At 43.9% G+C, this 22,801-nt stretch overlaps 1 protein-coding gene across 7 annotated transcripts in view; it reads left to right on the top strand.

The window, feature by feature from the left end:
• Positions 1-824: 824 nt before the first annotated feature.
• Pbx1 (PBX homeobox 1) overlaps positions 825-22,801 on the top strand; it is a 333,904-nt gene continuing 311,927 nt past the window's right edge. For 4 of the 7 annotated variants that reach the window (XM_045146632.1, XM_045146629.1, XM_045146630.1 and 1 more), the window contains exons 1-3: positions 825-1,012; positions 1,223-1,513; positions 4,681-4,754. In XM_045146632.1, coding sequence (XP_045002567.1) covers positions 1,323-1,513; positions 4,681-4,754 — 265 coding nt within the window. In that variant the 5' untranslated portion in view covers positions 825-1,012; positions 1,223-1,322. The remainder of the gene's footprint in view (positions 1,013-1,222; positions 1,514-4,680; positions 4,755-22,801) is intronic. The other 3 variants (XM_004651954.3, XM_045146628.1, XM_045146631.1) reach the window with 2 other exon arrangements.

Here is a 22,801-nt window from a genome sequence, read left to right as displayed (position 1 = left end):
TTTTGGAAATCATTTATTATATCTTTCACTCATTAGATATCTTTACTAATTGCGTGCCCAGCTCCACTGTGTTTGCTAACAAACTTTTGCTCTCAACTCTTTCCCTGAGGGCTGAGGATTTATAAGAATTCAGTTTTCAAAGGCAGAGTTATAGCTCAAGCGAACCAGGGTGGGGCGTAGGGATGCACACCGTCTGTGGTTCTTCGCGTTAATTTTATAGGTTTGCATTTAAGAGGAGCCACGTTTTTCCTCAAGGACGCAGCCTAAGAGAGACTAGGCAGGAGCCGAGGAAACGTGCCAGAGCTGGATGCAGCCTGGGTAACCCTGCACCTTTAAGGACCGGAGACTCGGTCTGAGCTCGGCCTCCTTCCCGGCCCACCTCTGAACTCTGATTGACAGGGCGCCGGGCGAGGAGGAGCCGAAGGAGGCAGCGGAGGAGGCGCAGGGAAGAAAAGAGTCGGGGAGGAGGAGCCCGTCTCTCCGGAGCGGACCAATCGGAGCAGGGGGCGGGGCTCTGGAGCCCTCCCCCCCCTCCCCCGCCTCCCGGCTTCCCCGCCCCCTCCCCCTCCGCTCGGCCCCCTCCCCTCTCCTCCTTCTCGTCGTCGTCCTCCTCCTCCTCTCAGGCTGTGGTTTTTCTGTATATGTTTCTGGAGTCCTGAGCCTGAGCTAAACAAAAGCAGGAGGCTGACGGGGCTGCTGGAGTTTGCAGAGACACGGAGGAGGAGAGAGCCTGGGTTTTGCCTGCCGCCGCGGCTGGGGGAGATCTGGCTTTTGCAACAGCCCACCCCCTTTGAGATCACTCTGGCCCGGAGTGGGGGTGGGGGGCAGCGGGGGGTGGGGGGGAAAGTTTGCATTGCAATCCCCCTGCCTTCCTCTCCTTTCTCCCGATCAATGCATATTTGCCAAAGGATTAAGCCACAGATTTAAACGCCGGGAGCCCATTTCTGCCGTGCAAAGGAGACGGACTGAAAAACCAAAAGCCTGCTCTGATTTCTTTTCGCCAAGTGGGAAGGTGGTTTATTTTTCTTGCTTTTTTGGAGTCAACACCCTTCCCCACCAGCCCTTATCCCCACCCTCACCCCGCAACCCCTTCACGCCCCCCTCCCCCTCCCCATCCTCCCACCATCCTCTAAAGAGGCAAAGGATTTTTTTTTTTTCTTCTTCTTCTTCTTTTGGTCTTCTTCTCCCCCCCCCCCCCCCCGTCCCTGTTTATCCTGAAAAGGATTTGAAGACAGCTTGAAGGATAAAACGCCTTGGTGCTTCCCAGGCGCCGAGCCGAGGAGCCGAAGAGGAAGAGCCTGGGGCTGCCGTAGCCTTCGGAGATGGACGAGCAGCCTCGGCTGATGCATTCCCACGCTGGGGTCGGGATGGCCGGACACCCCGGCCTGTCCCAGCACTTGCAGGATGGGGCCGGAGGGACCGAGGGGGAGGGCGGGAGGAAGCAGGACATTGGAGACATTTTACAGCAAATTATGACCATCACAGACCAGAGTTTGGATGAGGCGCAGGCCAGGTGAGATGGAGGCTTTTCTTTTCCTCCCTTGGGGTTTTTTTGTTTTTCTCCCACTCGCCGGGGGAAACAATGGGAACCGAATCACCACAGCGCTTTCTTTTAAAATGTTGTTTCTTTTCCCATTTTGACAAGCAAACTACATGGCGGAGGAGTAGAATTTAACAGAGCGTTGTTATCGAAAGTGTAATCGCCCGTGCCTTGATGTTGCTGTGTGCACATTGTGTGTGTGTGTGTGTGTGTGTGTGTGTGTGTGCGCGTGTGTGTGCGGATAGAGGTATTTGTATATGTCCACACAACACTCAGGCACGCTGAAAATACGATCCAAAAACGGCCCTCGGCACTTTTTACTGCAGTAACAAAGTGTAGGAGAGAGAGCAGGATTGTCAAGTTTTGAACTGCATCCCGTGCCTTCTTGTTGGGGGGACTTAGGAATATTACAAAATGCCATGTCCCAGAAACACTTTATTTACAAATAAAGCGGACTCCTTAGCTAAATCAGCAACTTTGATTTTTCTTTTCTTACCCTTCCACAATTATTATTATTGGTCTTTTCTCACTCCCTCAAATCCAACACAAATCCAGAAAATATTTTGCATTCACTTTTTTTTTTTAAAGAAAAAGCAAATAGAAAGGGAAGATAATTTTGCTTTTAAATATACTCGCTAGTTTTAAGAGACTTAGATTTTTTTCTTAACTTTATTGTCTATTGATTTGAGTTGGTTTACTCACCTCCAAAGGACGTAGACAGCGAATGGTCCTTTAAATAAGGGTGGGGGACAGACATCAAACACGTTCTCTTTCTTCCCCATGTCTCTATCAGGATCAGTAGAAGTGCAACTAAACTGAAATGCCAGTATGTATGAGTTTTATTTTTTTCAGTGTTTATAGGACAGAACATGTACAAACATTATAAAGAAACTACAGCTTCCTAACTTCACCCACTACCAGGCATACGGTTCTGTATGTTAGGATTTTGTAGTAAATCCTTTAAAAAAAAAAAGAGAGAGAGAGAAAAGAAAGAAAACATAGGTTAAGTAGCAACTCACAGCTTGCCCAAGGCCCAACTCTAAGGAAGAATTTAAAAAACCTCCTGACCACATATGTCTGCACAATTCTTCAGCTTAGTTAAATCTGAAGAATTTTTCTTTCTGCTTTGAAAATCTTTTCAACATATATACAAAAATATTGTACTGTAACTGACTTAGTTATATGAAGAACACACAATACACACAGTATGAGTTTCATCCAAGAGAAATAGAGTTGAGGAGGACTCGGAGGAAGCACGCGTGGTGTGAATTGCACTGTGAGCTGCTCACACATGGAACATGCAGACTTAAAAGTGCTAAGGATTACGGCACTTAAAAGCTTGCAAGTGTTCAAAGACCCCAACTACTCTAATTTTGTTTTGTAGAGGGATTTTCTTTTTGAAAAATTAATTGTGCTCTTCTATTATGTGAAGGAAAACTAATAGATATGGCCAATGGAACATTTCCCATTGGCAGTTCTCTTTTGAATTGGAACAGATTTCTTTATAACATTGTTATAAAAAACAATACACTTACACAGACTCATAAACTGGTCTAATAACAAGTTCATGAAGGGAAGGGGCCAGTGAGAAGAGATTGTCTCTTCTGGGGTTTAGTCCCTCTCTTTTTTTTTGTGAAACTGAGGACCTACCTCGATAAGAAGGCTTCTCCTCCAGTGGCCTAAATGCTGAGAAAGATCAGATCAGTTTTGGGGATGGGGAAAAATTCTGTACCCATTTGTGCACTGGTGGAGATACAATGCTTCTGTATACTGTGCTAAGATTTTTGTTTGCATTTGGGCCTATGTAAAAGAATACAGTTGGTAGGAACTACTTTATAAGAGCCAGAAATGATCTTTCATACATTCAACTGTTTCTTTCTCATGAGAACTAAGTCTCCACTAAGCTTTCTTTTTTCCTGAAACAATGTAACTCTACGTGGACTATTATGTCCATTTTTTCCCTTTTCCTCAATTCAAGGCTATAGTGTGTGTTTATTGATTCCCAAGTAAACTATTTTTGTTGCAATAAGCATGTGGATTTTGAATTGGGAATTGTGAGTTTATTACTCCCCTGCTGGACTGTAAAGAGACAATTTTAGGGATCTGTTCTTCATGAGGATGTGCCTAACTTTTTTTTTTTTTTTTTAACTTTTAAAGTGATTAAAAAGAATTGAATATGTTTTCAGTGCCAGGCTTTCCCGCTTATCTTTACACATACATTTAGTTAATAAACAGAATTCCTCTAACTAATAGCTGATATGATCTGTGTTTTGTTTCCAAAACAATATCATTCTGATAAGTGATTCCATAATAAAGTCAAGGAAAGGTATTGTTTTGCTCCTCAAGTGCATTGTGAATGCAAACACATACAGCCACAGGAACCAGGTAAATCACTAATCTAAAAGGCAAAATTTTATTTATTTTTTCCCCAGTGGGTGCAAGGTCCTAATTGTAAATAATTGAATTTCAACACCTGCAAATAAGCGGTGTGCGCACAAGAGCCATGATGTGAACACAGAGAAATGAATTTATTCCCCATATGGGTATGTTTGCCCCTGGCAATGCATTTCCATACTCTTTAACTTGGGGACTGAAATTTTATAAATTGACAGTTCTACTCAGAAGACCTTTCAAACATCTTGTGTTTATGAGAATACAGGGGCATCTGCGGAATGAATTCGAACACATGGATGAATTAAATTTGAAAACACACGCTCACACACACACAGACACACTCACAGGCAGACAGCTCCTGGGCTGTGGTGGTTGCATAGATTATACAAAACTGTTAACCTATGTATTTGGCCTTGATGTGTACATTGTCTTAGACAGGGTTCTTGGTTTAAAAATCCACTTTGATTAAACTGCTTTAAAAAAAAAAAAAACAACTCTCCCTAAATAGGCATAATTTAGGTTAGTTCTGTTCTGTAGTTAAATCCCTACTCTTACTGCTAATTAACATTATTTCTTTTTCTATGGAGGGACTTTGTATATTAAGTCATAAAAACAACCGAAGCGTGCACAGAGTTAGGCTCCGTATATAATTTTGGCTAAATGTTCTGATTCTCCCCTTGTGCATTATCACCAGCTTGATCTTGTGAGTCCACCTAAGCGATCATGTTTGTTGTTTTTTCTTGCAGAAAACATGCTCTAAACTGCCACAGAATGAAGCCTGCCTTGTTTAATGTGTTGTGTGAAATCAAAGAGAAAACAGGTAGGAATGAGAATTCAACATTTTGTTATGTTTCTTTGGCTCACTGAATCATTTAAATAGCAACTACCAAATTCTTACTTAAATATTAAAATTTCAGAATGAAAATGCAATTGCAATTGACTGTATATGTTAATGGAAAGAAAGACCTCCTGATTTCTTAAAGAAAAAGCATTAAGTTTCTTTGACAGTTAATTTCAAGCATTATAGATTTATTTTCCTTCACTTTATTTGTTACCTTTTTGAAACTGTGCCTAAAACATAGATTCTGAAGATTAATTTATAGAATGATGTGCCTTGGGGGGAAAATATGAAAGTAAAAGTCCATGTCCTTAAGGAATATGTTTTGTCCCATAATTAAGCCCCCTCATTTTTCGCCTCCTGCTATTGGGCAAAGGGGTAGACTGTTTTAAAGTTTCTGTTCTTGTTTTCTCCTTGTAATTACATAAAGCAGCAAACTTGAAGTTCTCAAATGACTAGGTGATCACATTTGAATGGCCTGTGATTTTATAGCAGGGAGAATCCTTGGGACATAGTGGGCTATATTGCCCTAAAATTACTCTGTTGTTTTTCTGCTTTCTAGACCTCATATCATGAACTAACACACTTATAACACATCCCAGGAGGGCATTTAAATTTTAAAGCAACAATTAAAAAATAGCAGTCATCAATCAGAGGTGTTCTTAAACAACAGATGCTCTGGGAAGGGCATTTTGCAGCATCCTCTTGTTTGTTTATTTTCATCCTTAATTTTCCAAAGTGGGGGAAATCTCTCCCCTGTCAGAAGAAAGAGTCAGAGAGGCAACGTGAAGCCACGGTGTAAAGATTGGGGGGGGGCTGGGGACACTTCCATGCAGCGGGGGCTTCTGCTGGGTTCTGACTTTTTGCTGGCTTTGGAGCAGTGCAGAGTACCTGCCATCCTATTTATTTATTTATTTTTTACAACAAGGAATGTAACAGTCAATAATTCATATCTAAACCATATAAGCAAGGGCATGACATGAATGAAAGTGACAATAAATATGATTGCATGCCTGGTTGATATACATTGATAGTTACACATAAAAAGGAGGGGGCGTGCAGGGTGGCTTTCTTTTTGAGAACTCTGTCTCTCCTTTAAAAAAAAATGTTTCACGACATGACTGTTGATTGAATATGTAATTACTTGGTCTGCAAATGTATGTGAAATTAGTAAGCGGCTTTTCTGTTGAATGTCATTTGTGTTGTGCGTAACAGGCTTGACAAAGCACCTGAGCAGGGGTGTCCGACCTTTGAGTCACCCAGTTTGCTGTGCCCAAACCTAACCTCACTGCAGAGCTGATAATTGCATTGTTTTAGCCACCAGACACCTTTTCAGAGATTTGTTGATTGTGCATACAAATAGCAAAAGAGCTTTTTACAGTTTGCCACAATTTTTAGCTTTTTTTTTCTTCTTAACCCAGAGAAGGAATTCTGTGTGTATATGTGCATATATTTTCCATTGGCTTCTTCTGCCTTCTCGTCTTCTTTGATGTCTGATATGTACTTACTTTGAATATTGGGTTTGTTGAAATTTGTTTCTTATTAAGTGTACCTTTTTTTTTTTTCTTTTTGAAAATCATGGCTCATAAAACATAGAATCCAATCTTAAGGAATAAGGTGGCCTAAGGAGAGTTTGTTTGTTAAGACCCTTTATCAGATCTTTGTGGGAGAATGCCTGTCAGGACACCTATGTGTACATTGTGGCCAAAGTGTTTGATTCTGTTCTCATTAAAACCTGTTGAGGCAATAGATCTAATGGGTGCATGTTAATAGAGGCCCACCTCAGGTGTGGGTCAAAGACTTTGTTTCTGGTTAATACTAACATATGAACATAGGAAGCAGTACTGTTGATCAAAATAGCATTCTTAAGATTGGAAGATATATTTTGTTTCTAGAAATCATATCAACACATTCAGTGTTTGCAGGCTTAAAAATGTAAGTTGAAGTGTTATATGTTATCAGTAGAACACAATGCTTTAAGAATAGTTGATAAAAATAGTGTATATTGCAAGGGTAACCATGATTGTGTCCTCTGCGTGTGTGTGTGTGTGGGGGGGGTGTTATGCATATACTCAAGAGTTTTCCACTGAAGGGATATCCTCGATAAAAATTTAAAAAGAAAGAAAGGGAAAGAAAGAAAGTGGGCTGGAGAGTTGGCTTAGCGGTTAAGGCATTTGCCTGCAAAGCCAAAGGACCTCGGTTCAATTCTCCACTACCCGCCTAAGCCAGATGCACAAGGAGGCGCATGCATCTGGAGTTTGTTTGCAGCAGCTGGAGGCTCTGGCGTGCCCATTCTCTCTCTGTCTCTGCCATTTTCTCTCAAATAAATAAGATATATTTAAAAATAAATAAATACAAATAAAAAAGAAAGAGAGGAAAGGGAGGAAGGAAGGGGGACAGGATGAAGGAAATAAAGAGAAAGAGGAGGAAAGAAGAAAGGAAGGAAGAGACAAGGAGAGAAGGAAAGGAAGGAAGAAAGGCAGTGAGAGAGAGAATGGGAGGGAGGGAGAGAAAGAGGCTTGCTTCTCCCTTACTCCTCAGTTTGAGTATTTGGAGGAATGAGAACGTGTGTCAGAGCACAGTCAACTGTGGTGAGTGCAAAACAACCCTGTGACTCTAAGGGTTGGTGACTTCCCTGCTCAGGATCTGCCAAGGCCTCACGCTAGCCGAATGCTATGGATGTGTTAAAGAAATCCAAAGTGTCTGTAAAGTTGCAGGACTCTGTCTCTGTCTCCACCCAGAGCTAGGGAAACGATAGTTTGAACGATCAGTTCCCACATGTTCCTTCATTGCTTGGGGACTCTTTCTGGTGTGACCTTTCAAGGCCCTTGGCACTGACCTGGGTATAGAAGCCGGGCACAGGTGGGAGGGCTTTGTGTTTGCAGTGCAGTTGACCAAGGCTCACCTAGGCACAGGTCTGGACAGCAGACTGGGAATTGCATTTTGGTTTTCCTGCTTTTGCATTTTGGGTTTTGCTAATGATTTTAGAATTGAACTACCACCGGACTAAATGGAAAAAATGGCTAAGATGTCTTACCAACTTTTTGGAGCTTAAAAAAAAAAGCACACATTTATATACCTAGAGTAGGCTGTACTGCCTGAATTACAGGTGATGGATGGGTATTAAAGCCAGAAATTACTGTGATGATATTTAAAGAGAGAAGAATCCATGAGTTTTCTTGCTTCAGAGTGTGGGTAAGTTTTTATTTTGATACTTTATGCTTTTTAGAAATAAATGCTAGGGTAAAAAAAATGCCTATAAAAATGCTCAATCGCAAATTTCAGGCAGCAGTAAGAAAACCTTGTCAAGACCTACAGCAATATATATTTCTAATGTGTCTTTTAGCTACACATTCACTCTTGGAAGACAGGCTTTAAATACAGAGGTTTGGATCATAAAATACCGCATTTTCTTTTCTTTTCTTTTTAAATAAGCCTTTCTCATTTTTCTGGTGCATTAGCAATAGGCTGCTTTCATATGTGTATATGGGCTGATGATTGGTGTGGGAGGGAAGAAGAGAAAAAAAGTGAAACATTGACTTTCTAAAAAAAGTCCAGAAGGAGAGTGTGTGTGTCGGGGTGGGGGGTGGCGGGGGGAATGGGCAGAGGTGATGTGAGCGTACTTGTGTGTTGATGCCTGGTGCATTCCTCAACCACTTTTCACCTTATTTTTTGAGACAGGGTCACTTGCTGAACCTGGAGCTCACTCGCTTTGTTAGAGTAACTAGCCAGTGCGTCACAAGGATTCTGCTGTCCTTTTGTCTCCCAACCCTGGTATTACAGATGTGCACCACTGTGCACAGCTTTTTATGTGGGATATGGGAGTATGAACTTATAAGTCTTTGTGTTTGTGGGGCAAATAATCCATCAACTGAACCACCTCCTCAGTCCCTTAAAATATTTCTTGCTTTTTGTTTTTTTTCAATTTTACTACTGTGTCAAAATCCTCATTCTTTCAAAATTAGGAAAATTTAAAAACTGGGGTTTGTTTACTAAAGAAAATGCATTTGTTTAACTACTTTTTAATGTCAGGATGAAATAGCTATAGATGGCACTTTTCAGGAAAATTTCCACTGTGCATAATCTGCACTGAAATTAAATGATTGGGGGAGTTTAAAAATTATTTTTTGCTTCTTTAACGTCCTTTTGTTCTCTCTCTTTTCTTTTCTATGTTCAATTAACATCCCCGTCATTGAAACTAGGTTTTGTTTTTAAGTCTACTACTGTTTGTTTTTCATATCATCCCTTATTATTCTTGCCTGCTATTCCTTTTTAATATAGCAATTATATTATGGGATACCTACTTCTCTTTAAAGCACTAGAGAATAGTGTGTACAGTGTGTGTGTGTGTGTGTGTGTGTGTGTGTGTGTGTGTGTGCATCTATAGCAGGAAACTGTGTGTTTCAGTGAAATAATTCTGATGACCTTGGTCCCTGAGTAGAGCAGGACTGAAATAACTTTAGTCAATCTTGAGCAGCAATCAGATTCCTTTTGGAGTTGCTCAGCACTGAATTGGAGGAACGCATCCATGGCCCACAATGCTTCTCTTGTGGATCTGAGGAGTTGGGAACTTTGCCCTTTTGAGGGTAGAGGGAGCTAAGGAAAGAAAAGCAAATCCAATCAAGGGATGTCACAAGTTAGTATTCCCTGATGACCTCTTTTCTGGTACCACACCAGATCAGTGGCCAGAGGTGTGCTTAGACTGTCCTGGTTGTCGGGATAGGGGTAACCTGCAGTGGGGCCCTGAGAGACAACGTGAGGAGGTAGGATGAACTTGATGCATGCGTCTGACAGGCAATATAAGATGAGCCTGAGGTGAGCAAATGGCCTATCTCCAGAGGCGTTTGTTTTCTATTTCTTGGGAAGAGGGCTTTGAAAGCTCTAAAGAAGTGGGAGGAAGTTGCTAAAAGCTGTTTGGATTGTAGCTACCTGAAGTAGATTTTGGGAGACTTGGTTTTGTTTGTTTCCTAATATGAAGGTTGGTCATGAGAGACACTTAGGTTACTTGGAGACTGTGCAGGAGGCTTTGGAGAGGGGATCGAAGCTCTGCTGTAGTAGGAGCTGCAGGGAGGAGGGGTTGCGCCTGATGCTGGGGGGATGGGGGGGACTGCTCCTGCTGGTTCCAGGTCACCTGCTTAGCCTCCACCTATTGCTGACATCCATAAACTTTCTGTTGTTATTGGCAGAGTTCTGAAAATACCCTCCCCCAAACAAGTAAACAAACCAGAAACTAGATATTGGACATGTGTAGATCTAAAGGCATTTATAGATTTAATTTAAAGTCCAACTCTGGCTTCTTCAAGACATGGTTCACTTGCATGCCTTAGAAAGCTTGGGCTTAATTTGAGTTCAGAACTGTGGTGTCTGAAAGCTGTGGAGTGTGTGTTTATGCTTATTGCTTTTCCTTTTTTAGAAAACAATCACCCAGAGCACCATGTGACAGAGGCAGTATCCTAAGAACAGACCAAAGACAGCTTTTGTCCATGTTTTGTGTGGGTATGCGCTTGTGTGCGTGTGTGTGTGTTTGTATGTGTGCAGATGTGCATGGATGCATGCACGCATATATGTGGAGACTAGAGGTTGTAATCTACTGTCTCTCTCAGTTATTGCCTCCTTGTGTTTTGGGGGCAGGATCTCTCGCTGAACCCAGGCCTCACAGATTCAGCTAGACCAGCTAGCCAGCCTGCCTTCCCAGCGCTGGCATTATAGGTGTGGCGACTCTTATGTGGGTGTGGGGGATCCAAACTAAGGTCCCTGTCCTTGTGTGGCAAGCACTTTAATCATTGTGTCAGCTTCCCAACCCCTCTTTTACCTTCTCCTGTGGCCTGGGAAAGCACCCCTTTCATTTTTGTTGTCATGTGACCTGCGTTAGAGGAATGTAGTCATGCTAACTCCATTTCTGCCCCTTACCTGAGATGGTGTGGTGCAACTTCAGGGTTGCGATAATTGATAGATTAAATAGCTGGAGCCATCACATGTAGTTTGCATGTTTCACTGTGTTTTCTCTAACAGGTCATCTCAGGAGACCTCATCTACCACATTCATGGGATGGCCTGATCTTAATTCTTGTAGGCCAAAGAAACACTCACCTGCTGGTCTGTAATTAAATTCTAGGCTAGTCAGGAGAGTCTCCACAGTTTTACACTTTCAGCATCTCAGAAGAATCACTTCTCAGAAGTTGGCAGGATAGGTCCCAGGGGGAAAAAAAAACAAGTGCAGGTATAGATTGTCACAAGATTATAAAATGTGTCTCTCATGATGGCAGAACAAGGCCACTAAAGACGTACTGAAGGTCCTCTTTCTATCCACAGCTCTTTCCATCCTCAAGTATGGGTGAAAATGTGGAGGGTGGCAAATGTAACCTTTTTGGCACAGCTTGTAATTTTAGCTACAACTTGTAACAAAACTTGTCAGTCAGTGGTTCTTGACCTACCACTAACTAACTTGAAGACCATAGGCTTAATTTCAGGAAAAACTGTAATAGCAGTTGGTGATTAAGTATTTAGTCTTTAAAGCCAGACTCTCTGACTTGCTGCTTCTTAGCTGAGTGTCCTTATTCAAGTTACTAGACTTCCCTTTACCTTAATTTTTCCTTTCCTTTTGAAAAACTTATTATTTTCTTGAGGCAGGGCCTCTTTCTACTCCAGACTCATACAACAGTCCTTTTACCTCTACCTTTTGAGTGCTGGGATTAAAGGTGTATATCACCCTGCCAGGCCTTATTTTCCTTTTCAATAAAATGAAGATTCTACATAAAATGATCTTAAGGGATTGTTTTGGTGGCTCTTGAGAAGGTCACATCACACTTGAGATTGTGGTGTCTTTTTTCTGAGTCCCTCACCCCATTAATGCAGTGCTTAAATGCATACTGAAGGGTTGTTGTGAGGATTAAATGAGGTAATATATGCAAATTGTGGTGCTTGGCATAGAGTTAAGTCAATAGCTGTGAGGGTTTATGATTTCTGGCCTTGTTTTCTTACATGAAAGAGAGAGGCCTATACCAGATGGTCCCTAAGGGCTGAGCCAATTCCAACACTGATTCCATGCTGGAAAGAGAGAAGAATTGCTGAATTTAAGGTTTGCCTTCTCTTGTTTCTCTTGCCATTCTCTTCCAGGGAGAATTAGCTGTGTATAGCCAGAAAGCTGGGATAAGGTTGGAAGAGGAGCCTAGTACTGAAGGAGGAAAAGTGGAGACAAAGGACCATAGTGATGTTAGTCCCAGCAGCCACCAGCTCTTCAGCTAGACTTTCCCATGCTAAGTAAAAGTAAGAGTGCTTCCTCATTAGAGTGAAAAGTGCATTCTCTCCGAGAGCTTGTTGGCCTGTCCAATCCATGTTTCAAAGTGTGAGCAGTGAAATGAATTTAGGGCCACCGGGCCTTTCCTGCATTCCTAATGTGTTCCTTATTTAGGAAAAATACTGTCTGTGTCGTAACGGCAGTCTTCTTGATACGTAGCAGATTTGTTCTTTCTTTCTTTCTTTTTTTTTGTTACATATGTTTGAAATATATTTTATGCGGCATGAAATTCGCCCACTTAAAAAGTACAGTTCAACGGCTTTTAGCATTCACAAAATTGTGTACTTAGCAGCAGAATCTTGTTTTAGAACATTTTATCCCCACAACTCAGAACCCATTATCAATCAGTGCCTATCCTCCCCCTTCCTAGCCAACTCTCTGATCCTAATAATGACCATTTTATTTCTGTGGCTTTTGTCTGTTTGGGACACCTCACAGGTGCTCACACAGTGTGTGGTGCTTTGTGACTGTGTTCTGCTTGGCATGTTTTTCAGACATGTCTGTGGTATACCACTTCATACCTTTTCATGGCTGATTAATATTCTGTTGCATGGATGTGACACATTTGCTTATCTGTTTATCAGTTGATGGACAAATGGGTTACTTCTACTTTTGGGCGGCTGTGAATAATGCTGCTATGTCCATTTGCATATGGGATTTGCATGTGGACGTGTCTTCTAGATACAGGAATGGCAATGTTGGGTGACATGGTCACTCAATGGCTAGATGTTGAGGAAATGACTGTCTTCCAGGTTAGCCCATAGTAGATGAAGCTTTACCAAAAAAACAGTTGTACTGAGTTACAGTTGATCTACAAGAAGCAACAAACTGCACATATTTTACCTTTAAATTTTATTTTATGACTACGGTGGGTGTATTCTTGAGTCATTCTACAAAAAACTGTTCTGTCCTCCACACTCTTGAGATTTCCAGTTTTTCTGCCTTGCTCTCCTACTGGGGACCTCTCTTTTCCAAGTTTAGGACTCTTGTGTTTTCCTTCACCAATCATTACGTTATGACAAAAGAAACTTTGAAAAGTTGATCTCATTTGAAATATAGCAAGGGCAGGAGTTCTTTGAAAGTCTTTGCTTCTCATGGTAAACATGAAAATAGTAAACCAAGGGACAGATCTGTACCAGTGGGACAGTATGGCCTTTTCCCTGGACGGGAAAACACCGATAAGAGAATTCTAGCTCTAGCAGTCTCAAAACATAGAGCATGAGTCAAGCTGCTGCTCAGCTCTTAGCTCCCTGGGTCAGATGAGTCATTTGATTCCACACAGTGTCCAGTTCCTCATCTATGTAGGCTTGTTTGAAGACTAAGCCAGACAGCACTGTGAAGCGAGGATTTCAGAGATGGTGCTAGGTTGATAGCAACTTGCTGTTATTTTTCCAGAAACCACGTTCTTAAAGTGTTGACCGCCTCTCTCCTCAGCTACGGCCCAATCTTTGTAGGGTGGATTTTCTAGACTGCCTAGTGGTTTCGAGGTTCACTGCTTGCTAACCACACTTTTCTGAGAAATGGTTGCCTACATGAGAGAGAAATGAGCCTCGGGTGAGGTTCAGAGAGTGGCATCATTGCATTCCCACAGCCTCCGCCCCCAGTCCCAGAGCTCTGAAAAGAGGATCCCTCATTATATGGCTGCTTTGAGAGCATATACGCGACTTGAAATGTAACCATTAAAATTTGTTAATACCCCCATTCAAAAAAATAACTAAAAAGAAACAGGTAAAATCAATTGTCGTCACACATTTTACTTAACCTAAATATGCTTACAGATATATTTCACCATGAAGTTGACCTAAACCTGATGAAAAGGAGAGATGGCTCTGATGGCTGTATGGATCACTTCTTCCCTGGTACTAGCTAAGCATTACAGGCTCAGTAGTGTCATGTGACATACGTCTTTGTTGTGGCCCTCCTTTGGGGGCATAGTTGTTACACTCTGAGGAAAACACATGGTTGTTATCTTTTCAAGCTGGGCCTGGTAGGTCCTCATTCACTGACATCCACTGCTGGAAGCAGAGTTACTGAGGATTCTCCTGCCACAGCCTGGGCATTGCTTCCATCTGAGGACTTGGTTGGGAGCTGGGACAGAGCCGGCCCCTATACCACCTTTTCTGCCTTTTAATTTAATTTAATTTAATTTTTTTTCAAGGCTGTAGCGCTAGCCTGGTCTTGAACTCATGGTGATCTTCCTTTGTCTGCCTTCTGAGTGCTAGGATTAAAGCTGTGCTGCACAATACCTGGCTTCTTTTCCTTTTTATTTATTTTTTTTTAAAGAATTAAAATTTTTTATTTATTTATTTGAGAGCGACAGACACAGAGAGAAAGACAGATAGAGGGAGAGAGAGAGAATGGGCGTGCCAGGGCTTCCAGCCTCTGCAAACGAACTCCAGACGCGTGCGCCCCCTTGTGCATCTGGCTAACGTGGGACCTGGGGAACTGAGCCTCGAACCGGGGTCCTTAGGCTTCACAGGCAAGCGCTTAACCGCTAAGCCATCTCTCCAGCCCATTCTCTTCCTTTTTAAATGACTTCTTTCCAGAAGTTCTCATGCTATGTCTTCTTTATCCTTAAAAAAAAAAAAAAATTCGCAAAGATTACCTAAAATAGGCTGAACGGCTGGACAATCACCTCATAGAGGACTCCATGGGTGACAAAACGTGTTGAATCACACATTGGGAGTTCTCAGGGCCGAGGTTCCTGCTTCCGCGTTGGTGGGTTAAGAACATCATTGTACCTTGAGGACTCTAGTTTGCACTTCTGTGGAATGGGTGAAGGGAAAGCAAGCCCAATATTTCTACAGGGGGAAAAAAAAAAACAAAAATCAAAAATCTTTTTCCTTGTGATGGCAGTTCTCACATAGCCCGTGACTCCTTGTCTTTCCTAGGCAATCATGTCAAACTGGTTATGGTGGTGTTAAAGTGTATCCGTCAATCAAGGTGAAATGGATTAGACAAACTGGGAGGGGGAAAAAAATCTGGTGGAATTTGAAAAATGTTTGGAATAGAAGCACTGGGTATCCCGTTTGCAAAGCCAGCTAGAGGCCCGTCCCTGCAATCCACCTTCTTGGCCTGGTGACTTCCAGCATCCACTGTGTTGTGCTTGCTATGGGGTGGTAGCCTGCCGGATTTGTTGTTGCGGGGCGTGCAGCCTGCCTTTCTGTGTGGATTCCGTGGCACCCAGGCCCTTAGGAAGCCTGGCTTTGGTTTTCACCTTGTAACTTGGAGAGAGTTCTTTGGTCATCATTTGATCCACTGGGGTCGGGCTATCATTTGTCTTACCTACCTGTCAGGGAAGCTGAAAGTGAGGATGTTGAGAAAGATGCTCGAGCTTCCCTGTGAGAGTGTGGTCAGTAAAGACGACAGAAAAGTTGACATTTTTGTGCTGCTTTGAATCTGCCAGTGGTCCAAAGGAATACATTTACCCAGTGGCCAGTACTGGAAGGGGGCTAGAGCTGCCCCTCTTTATTTCCAGAGGGCTTTGGGTGACTTGAGACCTCACGTGTTGGCACTGTAAGAGAATCTTTATAATTACCTTTGTTAATAGAACTGAAACTTGGCCTTATCTTTTGTCCTTAACAAAGCCGCTCCCGAGACTGTAACCATGAGCCCAGCCTACATCCATTCTGTAAAGCGTTGTAAGGCTGTGAGGGTGTAGATGGTAATTCCTTTCTACACAATTTGCATGCACAGTCTCCTGGGCCCTGCACCCTGCTTACAGTAATAAACATTTAAAAACAAAGAGCGGACAACACAGTCGAGCCCAGCCTTCCTTTGTGCGTCCTCCTTGCTAGGATGCCCGCAATCCCAGCTCCATGCTAGGAATATGACTGGGTGGGTGCGGGTGGGTGGCTGTGGTGGATAAAGGCCTGGTGTAAGGAATGTTATTAATCCCGCTTCACCCTGAGGCCTATGAAGGGGGAAAGGAAGAAAGAAAAGAGAGGAAACACACACAAACACACACACACACACACACTTGCCCCTAGTAATGATAATAATCCTAATCATAATCGAGAAAGCATTCTGCCCTGGCTGGGAAGAAGGAGCACCTGGGAGTCGTGCAGAGGGAGTGGAGGTTTAGGAAATGCAGCCCCAAACGGAACTTTGGAAGTGACAAGCCCTGCAGGAGTCTGGTAAAGAGCTCCGAGACCCGAGGGCCGCTTTGCACCCGCTCTAGCCCGGGAGCTGGGCCCCGAGGCGTCCGGGTGTCGCCGCAGGAGCCCGCGCCGTGCGCCCTCCGGCCTGCGGGACCGTGGGTTCCCCGCGGGGCTGACGCGCGCAGCAGCTGGGGACGCGTGGCGCCCGCTCGTCCGGCCAGTGCGCGCCGGAGCCCGGCTCCGCTCGGGCCAGGCGCGGTGTCCCGCCGCGTGTCGCCGAGCTGTGAAGCCCAGGGTCTCGGGGAGCGGCGCGGCGTGGGTCTCGGTCGGTCTTCTGGGCCTCGCCAGCGATGCAGGGGTCAGCGGCGGGCGCTCGGCTCCCTCCTGGCTGACCTTACGCTCGTCGCTGCAAGGGGGAGCAGGGGAGGACCGGCGGCGCCACCGGAGACACGTCCCCTCTCTCGGGAGCCCCGCTTCCTTCGTTACACACCTCTCGCCACGGGCCTGGACGCCCCCATCTCAGCGGAGCCCGAGTCCCGGCGGTGCCGGCGGGCGGTCCGCGAGCCGGGCCCTGGGTCGCCGCGGCGCCGGGTCTGGTCCCTGCAGGCCTGCGCGGCCACGCTGTTTTCCATATGCAAAGTGCCGCCCTGTGCAGACATCCGGGTGGTGGTTTTGCATACAGAAGTGAATTTCTGAAGCTGCGTGCGTGTGCGCGAGCGTGTGTGTGTGTGAATGTGTGTGTGTGTGCACGCGCGCGCGCATGTTAATTTGCAGCTCTTGGTTGGCCCTGTGTTTCACATCTATTAAAAAAATATTCCGTGCTGTTGCTTTATGAAATTGAAGTGGGTTAAATCATAAAACCTAAAGTTGCTGCGGAAACCATCCTGTCTTCTCTATCAGTTCTTAGCAGGGAGTGCATCATCTTTCCCTGGGGAGATTTTTAACCCAAAGAACCTTGATGTACTTTAAACAGCTTTGACTTTTTTGTGTGTGTGGTTGTTAAGCTGGGTGAGTTCCTGAACCCTTGAAGAAGGTTCCGGGGCCTTCCTTCGTACCTAGTTTCTTATATGGCTGCTTGTCTCGTGTCTTGAGGCAGAGGAATGTAGAATTGGGCCTCGGGCGGCCTAATTTGCCCCAGTCTTCAGAAAGAACAGACTTTGGTGGCTCACGCACATTCGCTCCCCTCCCCCACCTAGCCTGCTGGAGCCCAGGCAGGAAGAACCTGTCATCAAGCTCAGGCCTAAGTCACATTACTTTATTTTTCTTCTTAGAAAGTTACACTTGGGAAAATGTTCCTCACGTGTATTATTCTTCAGTGGATTCGCGTGCTTTCTTATAACTGCTCTGACACATTCCCAAGAAGGCCACTAGGTACTCCAGGTGACCCTCCAGAAACAGTACTGAACCCATGTGGGAGAGCCAGAAATCAGGAAGGTTGGATTTCCTCAATTACCTGGAAAACCTATGAATTAATTCCTTCCATAAATTTCTGCCAGCCCACGCTCTGACCCACCTGCTGAAGGACCAGGCCCATTATTCATTTCAAGTGGTATTTCTCACCTGGGTAGCTGAAGGTGGCGGCTGAGGCAGAGGATGGGTGGGTGGGTTATGATGTAGGTTAAGAGCTGATATGTCACATCTGTTCCAGATGTAGCTGTGATAGAAGGATAACAACAGTGTGGCAATGGTGGTGATAATGAAGGAAAGAAATCGCTGCTTTCCTCTGCTCTGGGTTGGGGTACCCCATCCTCTTCCTCATTAACTCACTGACCCACCCTTTCGAGGTGCCCTCAGGCTGGCATGTGTGGGTCACTTTCTAGTTAGTTTACACCAATGATATGGAGCAGATTGCTCTAGAGGCTTCTGTCTAGGAATAAGTATAGGAAGACTGGCTGGTAATGTTCAGATCCCATTGCAATGTGTCTTCTCACTTGTGATGTCACTTCCTGAAGGTTGCTGTTCTTAAGTGGAAATCATACAAGTGTCATTTTAAAGTATTTTTTTATTTGCAAGGAATGAGAGAGAGAGAGAGAAAGAAATAGAGTGTGTGTGTGCCATGATCGCTAGCTGCTGCAAACAAACTCCAGATGCATGTACCACTTTGTGTATCTGGCTTTATGTGGGTTCTGTTTCCTTAGGCTTTGTAGGCAAACTCATTAAAGGCTCAGTCATCTCTCCAGCCCAGTGCCATTGTTTTTAAGTGAGTTTCACTGCAATTTTTGAACATCCTCTGTTGTGATGATGTTTGTAAAAGTCTCTCATAGGTTGACGAGAGGAAAAGTTAAACATGAATCTGTGTTCTGTTTGGCTCAATTTTTCCATTCTAAAAATAATTCTGTTGTAGAACATTGCAGGGCGCCATGGGTGGGGGTCTATTCATTGCTTTAGTCACTAGCAAACATTTATGAAACTTCTCGTACTTTTGAAATATTATGAAAGAGACCGAGGAACAGAGCTCTGTGTACGCCTAAGCCCTTACCTTCAAGGGGCTCACAGCCAGATAGGGGGTCTGAGTCATGATCTTGTACCATGACTCACGACTGTGGCCATGACTGGACTGTGTTCCTTAGGGCCAGGAATGTGGCTGTAAAAGTCATTCAGAACTGAAGTTTGTTGTTGTCACCCTGAGTGACACATGTAGAGAGAGAGGCGTGCTTTCTTTGATGCGAAGGGTTCTTTTTTTATGCTTAGGCAGACTTAGAAATGTACCGGGTTTGAGGTCCTGTCTGTTGCTTGGGTCACCCCCTTCATTTCCTCTCTGCCTCTTCCCTTTTCACTCTATCTTGTTCCCTCTCTTCCCTGTGCCTTCTTCCCCTCCCCCATCCCAAATTGCTATTTGCCAAACTTGTGACCTGAGACCACTTGGCATTTCCCTGTGATGGTTGGAATTTACCACCCGCTGAATAGGCACTCGTGACATTTGCTCACCTGGGCAGCTTAAGCTACATGGCCCGAGTCTGCCTGAAAGGAAGCTGAAATTTACCTCCAAGCTCCAGGGTTCTCACCAGCAGCGAAACAAACAGTGCGACTCTCTGGAAGGTAGAATTCATTTTCATCATGGAGGACATGTATAGTTATATATCTGTCTATACACACATTTATTATGTATTCAATAAATGCATGTAGACAATTTGTACATTATCTGTCATTCTCTAGTCATTATTTTAACAAATTAAATTTTCATGGTTATCTTCATCTTTCACATTCTCACCCTCCCCTTCCACAGCTCCTGTGTTTCTTTTTCCTCCCCTTCCCTGCTGAGAGAAGACATTAGGTTAACTTAATGCTCTTTGAGGCCTCCTGCTTTAGACCGCCTGTCTCCTTAAGGTTTATGATACTTGGGGTGATGGCTTTCTCACTGTGGCTTGCCCAGCCCTTCTGCTGGTAAGGAAATAGCTGCCTGTCTCTTCACATCAGACTGGCCTGGGAGCCTGCTCGGTTTGGTTACGCGGACAGACCATCCCTGGAGGAGACTGGCTCTGGAGAACACAGCCTCAGTCTGTCTGTCCTGCCTGCCTGGCAGTGCAGATGGAGGGATTATTTTCTTGTGATTTAAGGGATGTGTGCTGCTCTGGGCTGTATGGGCTCCACACTGGCAGAACAGTGGTAGATCATCTCCCAGTGAGTCTGAACAGAAAATGCCAGCAGAAGTGGGGTCTTTAATTCCCTGTGGAGTGTAGAATTTCATCCACACCTCAGGACAGGGAATGAACACCTATGAAACTGCACTTGCTCACTGTAGAGCTACTGCTGGGAAGCAGAGACATAGTGATGAGGTTGCTAACACCATACAGTGACAAAGAGGGTGAATTGGGGAAGTTATTTTTTTAACCAATATGTGTACATTTTTCCTCAAAAAAAAAAAAATTCCTTCTCAGAGTTGGGGAGCTTCCCATGGTGATTCTTTCAAGGAATTCTAGTGGAGTCCTATCCAGGTGTCCAAATGACCGAACATCTGGCTGTCCTATCTCTGGCCCTGTTTCTTTGCAGTACAGGTTGAGCTGTCCCATAGCTGTACTTGATGGCAAAACATAAGTAGAAGGGGCAAGTCCAAACTCCGTTGGGTCTTTGGCCAATTTTCATTAGACCTCTCCCTGTGCCCTTTCTCGAATCCCCTGATTTCTCTCAGGCAACGAGTGTGGCTTTCACAAGCATTGGAAAGCTTTACTGTCTTGGCTGTACGTGTCACCTTCTCTAGTTCCTTCTCAGAAGCCCATTTTGACAGGAACCCAACATGGACCCTGAGTCTTGCTCTTGAACACGCTTCCTTGTCCTGACGCATTGTGTCTCACCTCCCTTGGAGTCAGACTCCAGCCCCTGGGAGTGGAACTGGTGCAGGCAGAAGCCTCGTTGGTGGCATTTAAGGGTCTCATCTTTCTAGCTACACATCTACTGGCCAATACAGCACATAGAGCATCTCTTCCTTGTGACATGTAGGGGCTCTTGTATTTTGAGGATGAAGTATTTGCCCCCAAATAAGTGGTGGTGGTCTAGAGAATAGTCTGCTACATACACCAGGAGGGAGCTTATACCCTGGGAGGACCACTTACAATGTCTCCACCCTTTATATCATCCCAGGTGTTGGAAATGAACAGAATAATAGTAACAATAATAATACGTTCAAGGTATCTGTGTATGCATGCGTTGTTCACAAAACAGTACAGCACCCAGAGGACTTTAATAAACAAAACTTTATAAAAGAAAAATAAATCCACCTTTGATCATACTACTCTAGCTTAATACCTGTTTTCAGTTTTGGAGTTTCCTTGTGTTTCTTTCTCTTCCCTGTCATCTTGCTTATGGGTATATGAATTTTCCATTTCTTAGGGATGATTACATACTCAGGGATGGAACCCTCTTCTATTTACAAGCAGAAATGCATCTTATTTGTGTACTTACTGCTCATTTCATAGCAAAGACGAATTCAAGTAGCTTCACAAGGATCCAAGAGGGCATACTGCATAACAGAGAGGAGTCTGAGAGTGTAGCAAGGGGCAAGGGAATGGGAGTAGGTAACACTGCATCGCCATAAACTCGCTAGCCTTTGTCCAATACGGAAACAGAGACCGGTCTCTCTGGGTCAAGGAGACCTTGTTCACCCCACACTTTTATGAAGTTGGCTACAGTTTTGGTCTCTGGGCTTTGTAGCAGCAAAAGCAGAAATGGGATCAGTTTCAATCTTCAGTGAATTTAAAATTGAAGATAAATCAGTTGTGTAAGAGAAACAGATTTTTTTTTTCCTACTTAGCATTGAGCTTCATGCAAAATACCTTCCATACTGCCTAGGAAGATGATTCCAAGTGACAGTGGGCATTGTTCTCAAGGACATGAGAAATAAATCATTACCTTTTACTGTAGCCTTTTATATAGATGTCCGGAGTTGACCAAATTTTGTTATAATCATTGGCTTATGATCCATTTTCCTCGTTACACTATGAATTTCTTGAAAATAATTTATATAGATTTGTATGCCTAGCAAAATAGATATTCGATATCGTTAAAAGTGAAACACTGTTTTATCTGTTTAGCCAAAAAGGGGGGATTTATTTATTAGCACTTATTGAGTGCTTACTATAAATTGGCTCAGACTCTCCTAAACAACTTATCTGCTGGGAATAAACACACGGGAATAGAAATGTTGTACTCAGACTGGATAAGTGCTGTATAATGAAGCATGACATTTTATCTTTGTGAAATAAGTTGCAAGAGTCCTTAAAGTACATGTTCAGTGCAGCTGTACTCTCCTGGAGTTTGGGGATTGGGTCTTTTGTGCTATGAGAACAGAGGACACATCACCGTTACATGAACATCTCTCAGAGGAGCAAGGTGATCACATCGATTTTCCTTCTCCCTTCAGTTCTGTCGTAGGCGCCTGTCCATTCCTTGACTCTTTAGGTCAACCTCCCTGACACCCAGGTCACAGGCTCTGTGGGGGTGAGGCCCCTATTTTAGTTCACTATTCACCTGGCAGATTCTTGGAGAGCCAGGGTTCTGGGGCTCCTGAACAACCAGAGCTGTCGCCTGGTCCCCATGCTTCTGCTAAGTGGCTTACAAAGAAGTCCCAAGACCAGGAGGGACAGACTGGAACATGCATTTAAAATAAAGACTGTGAGAGGCAAATCAGTAGCATGCCTGCCTCCTAATCTGTGTCACAGATTTGCAGATGTCTGTATATATGTATGAAAGAGAATTTTAACATTCCTCCTTCCCTTTCTCCTTCATGCTTTTCATTTCGCTTACTCCAGTGGTAGACCATATACCATGTGCAAAATAAGATCTTGTCCTTATGTTGCTCACTTTTGGAATAAAGAAGGACTTTCCGGGTAGCTTTGATCAAGTCCTTGAAGGTGACCAGAATGTAGCACAGTTGCTCTTAAGATTCACCTGAAGGGTGAGTCCAGTCGCTGCTCAGATTGTCAGCTTTACCTTACAGACGCCAAACTGCTAGCTAGCCAGGCTTTAGTCATTTTTGCTTGTCTAATACATGGCATTGCATACAGAAACGTGCATAGGTGACACAGCCTCCTCCCCCACAGGTGCTTCATGCATGCTGAAAAAGTGCACTAACCACTTAGCTGTAACTGTAGCCCTTAGTACAGATTTTTGAAATTCAACAAATGTTAATAGAAGAAG

Source organism: Jaculus jaculus, chromosome 1 (assembly GCF_020740685.1).
Source record: "Jaculus jaculus isolate mJacJac1 chromosome 1, mJacJac1.mat.Y.cur, whole genome shotgun sequence".
Lineage (NCBI taxonomy): Eukaryota > Metazoa > Chordata > Mammalia > Rodentia > Dipodidae > Jaculus > Jaculus jaculus.
The sequence above is the reverse complement of the archived record's forward strand: the minus strand, read 5'-3'. Positions and strand labels throughout refer to the sequence as shown.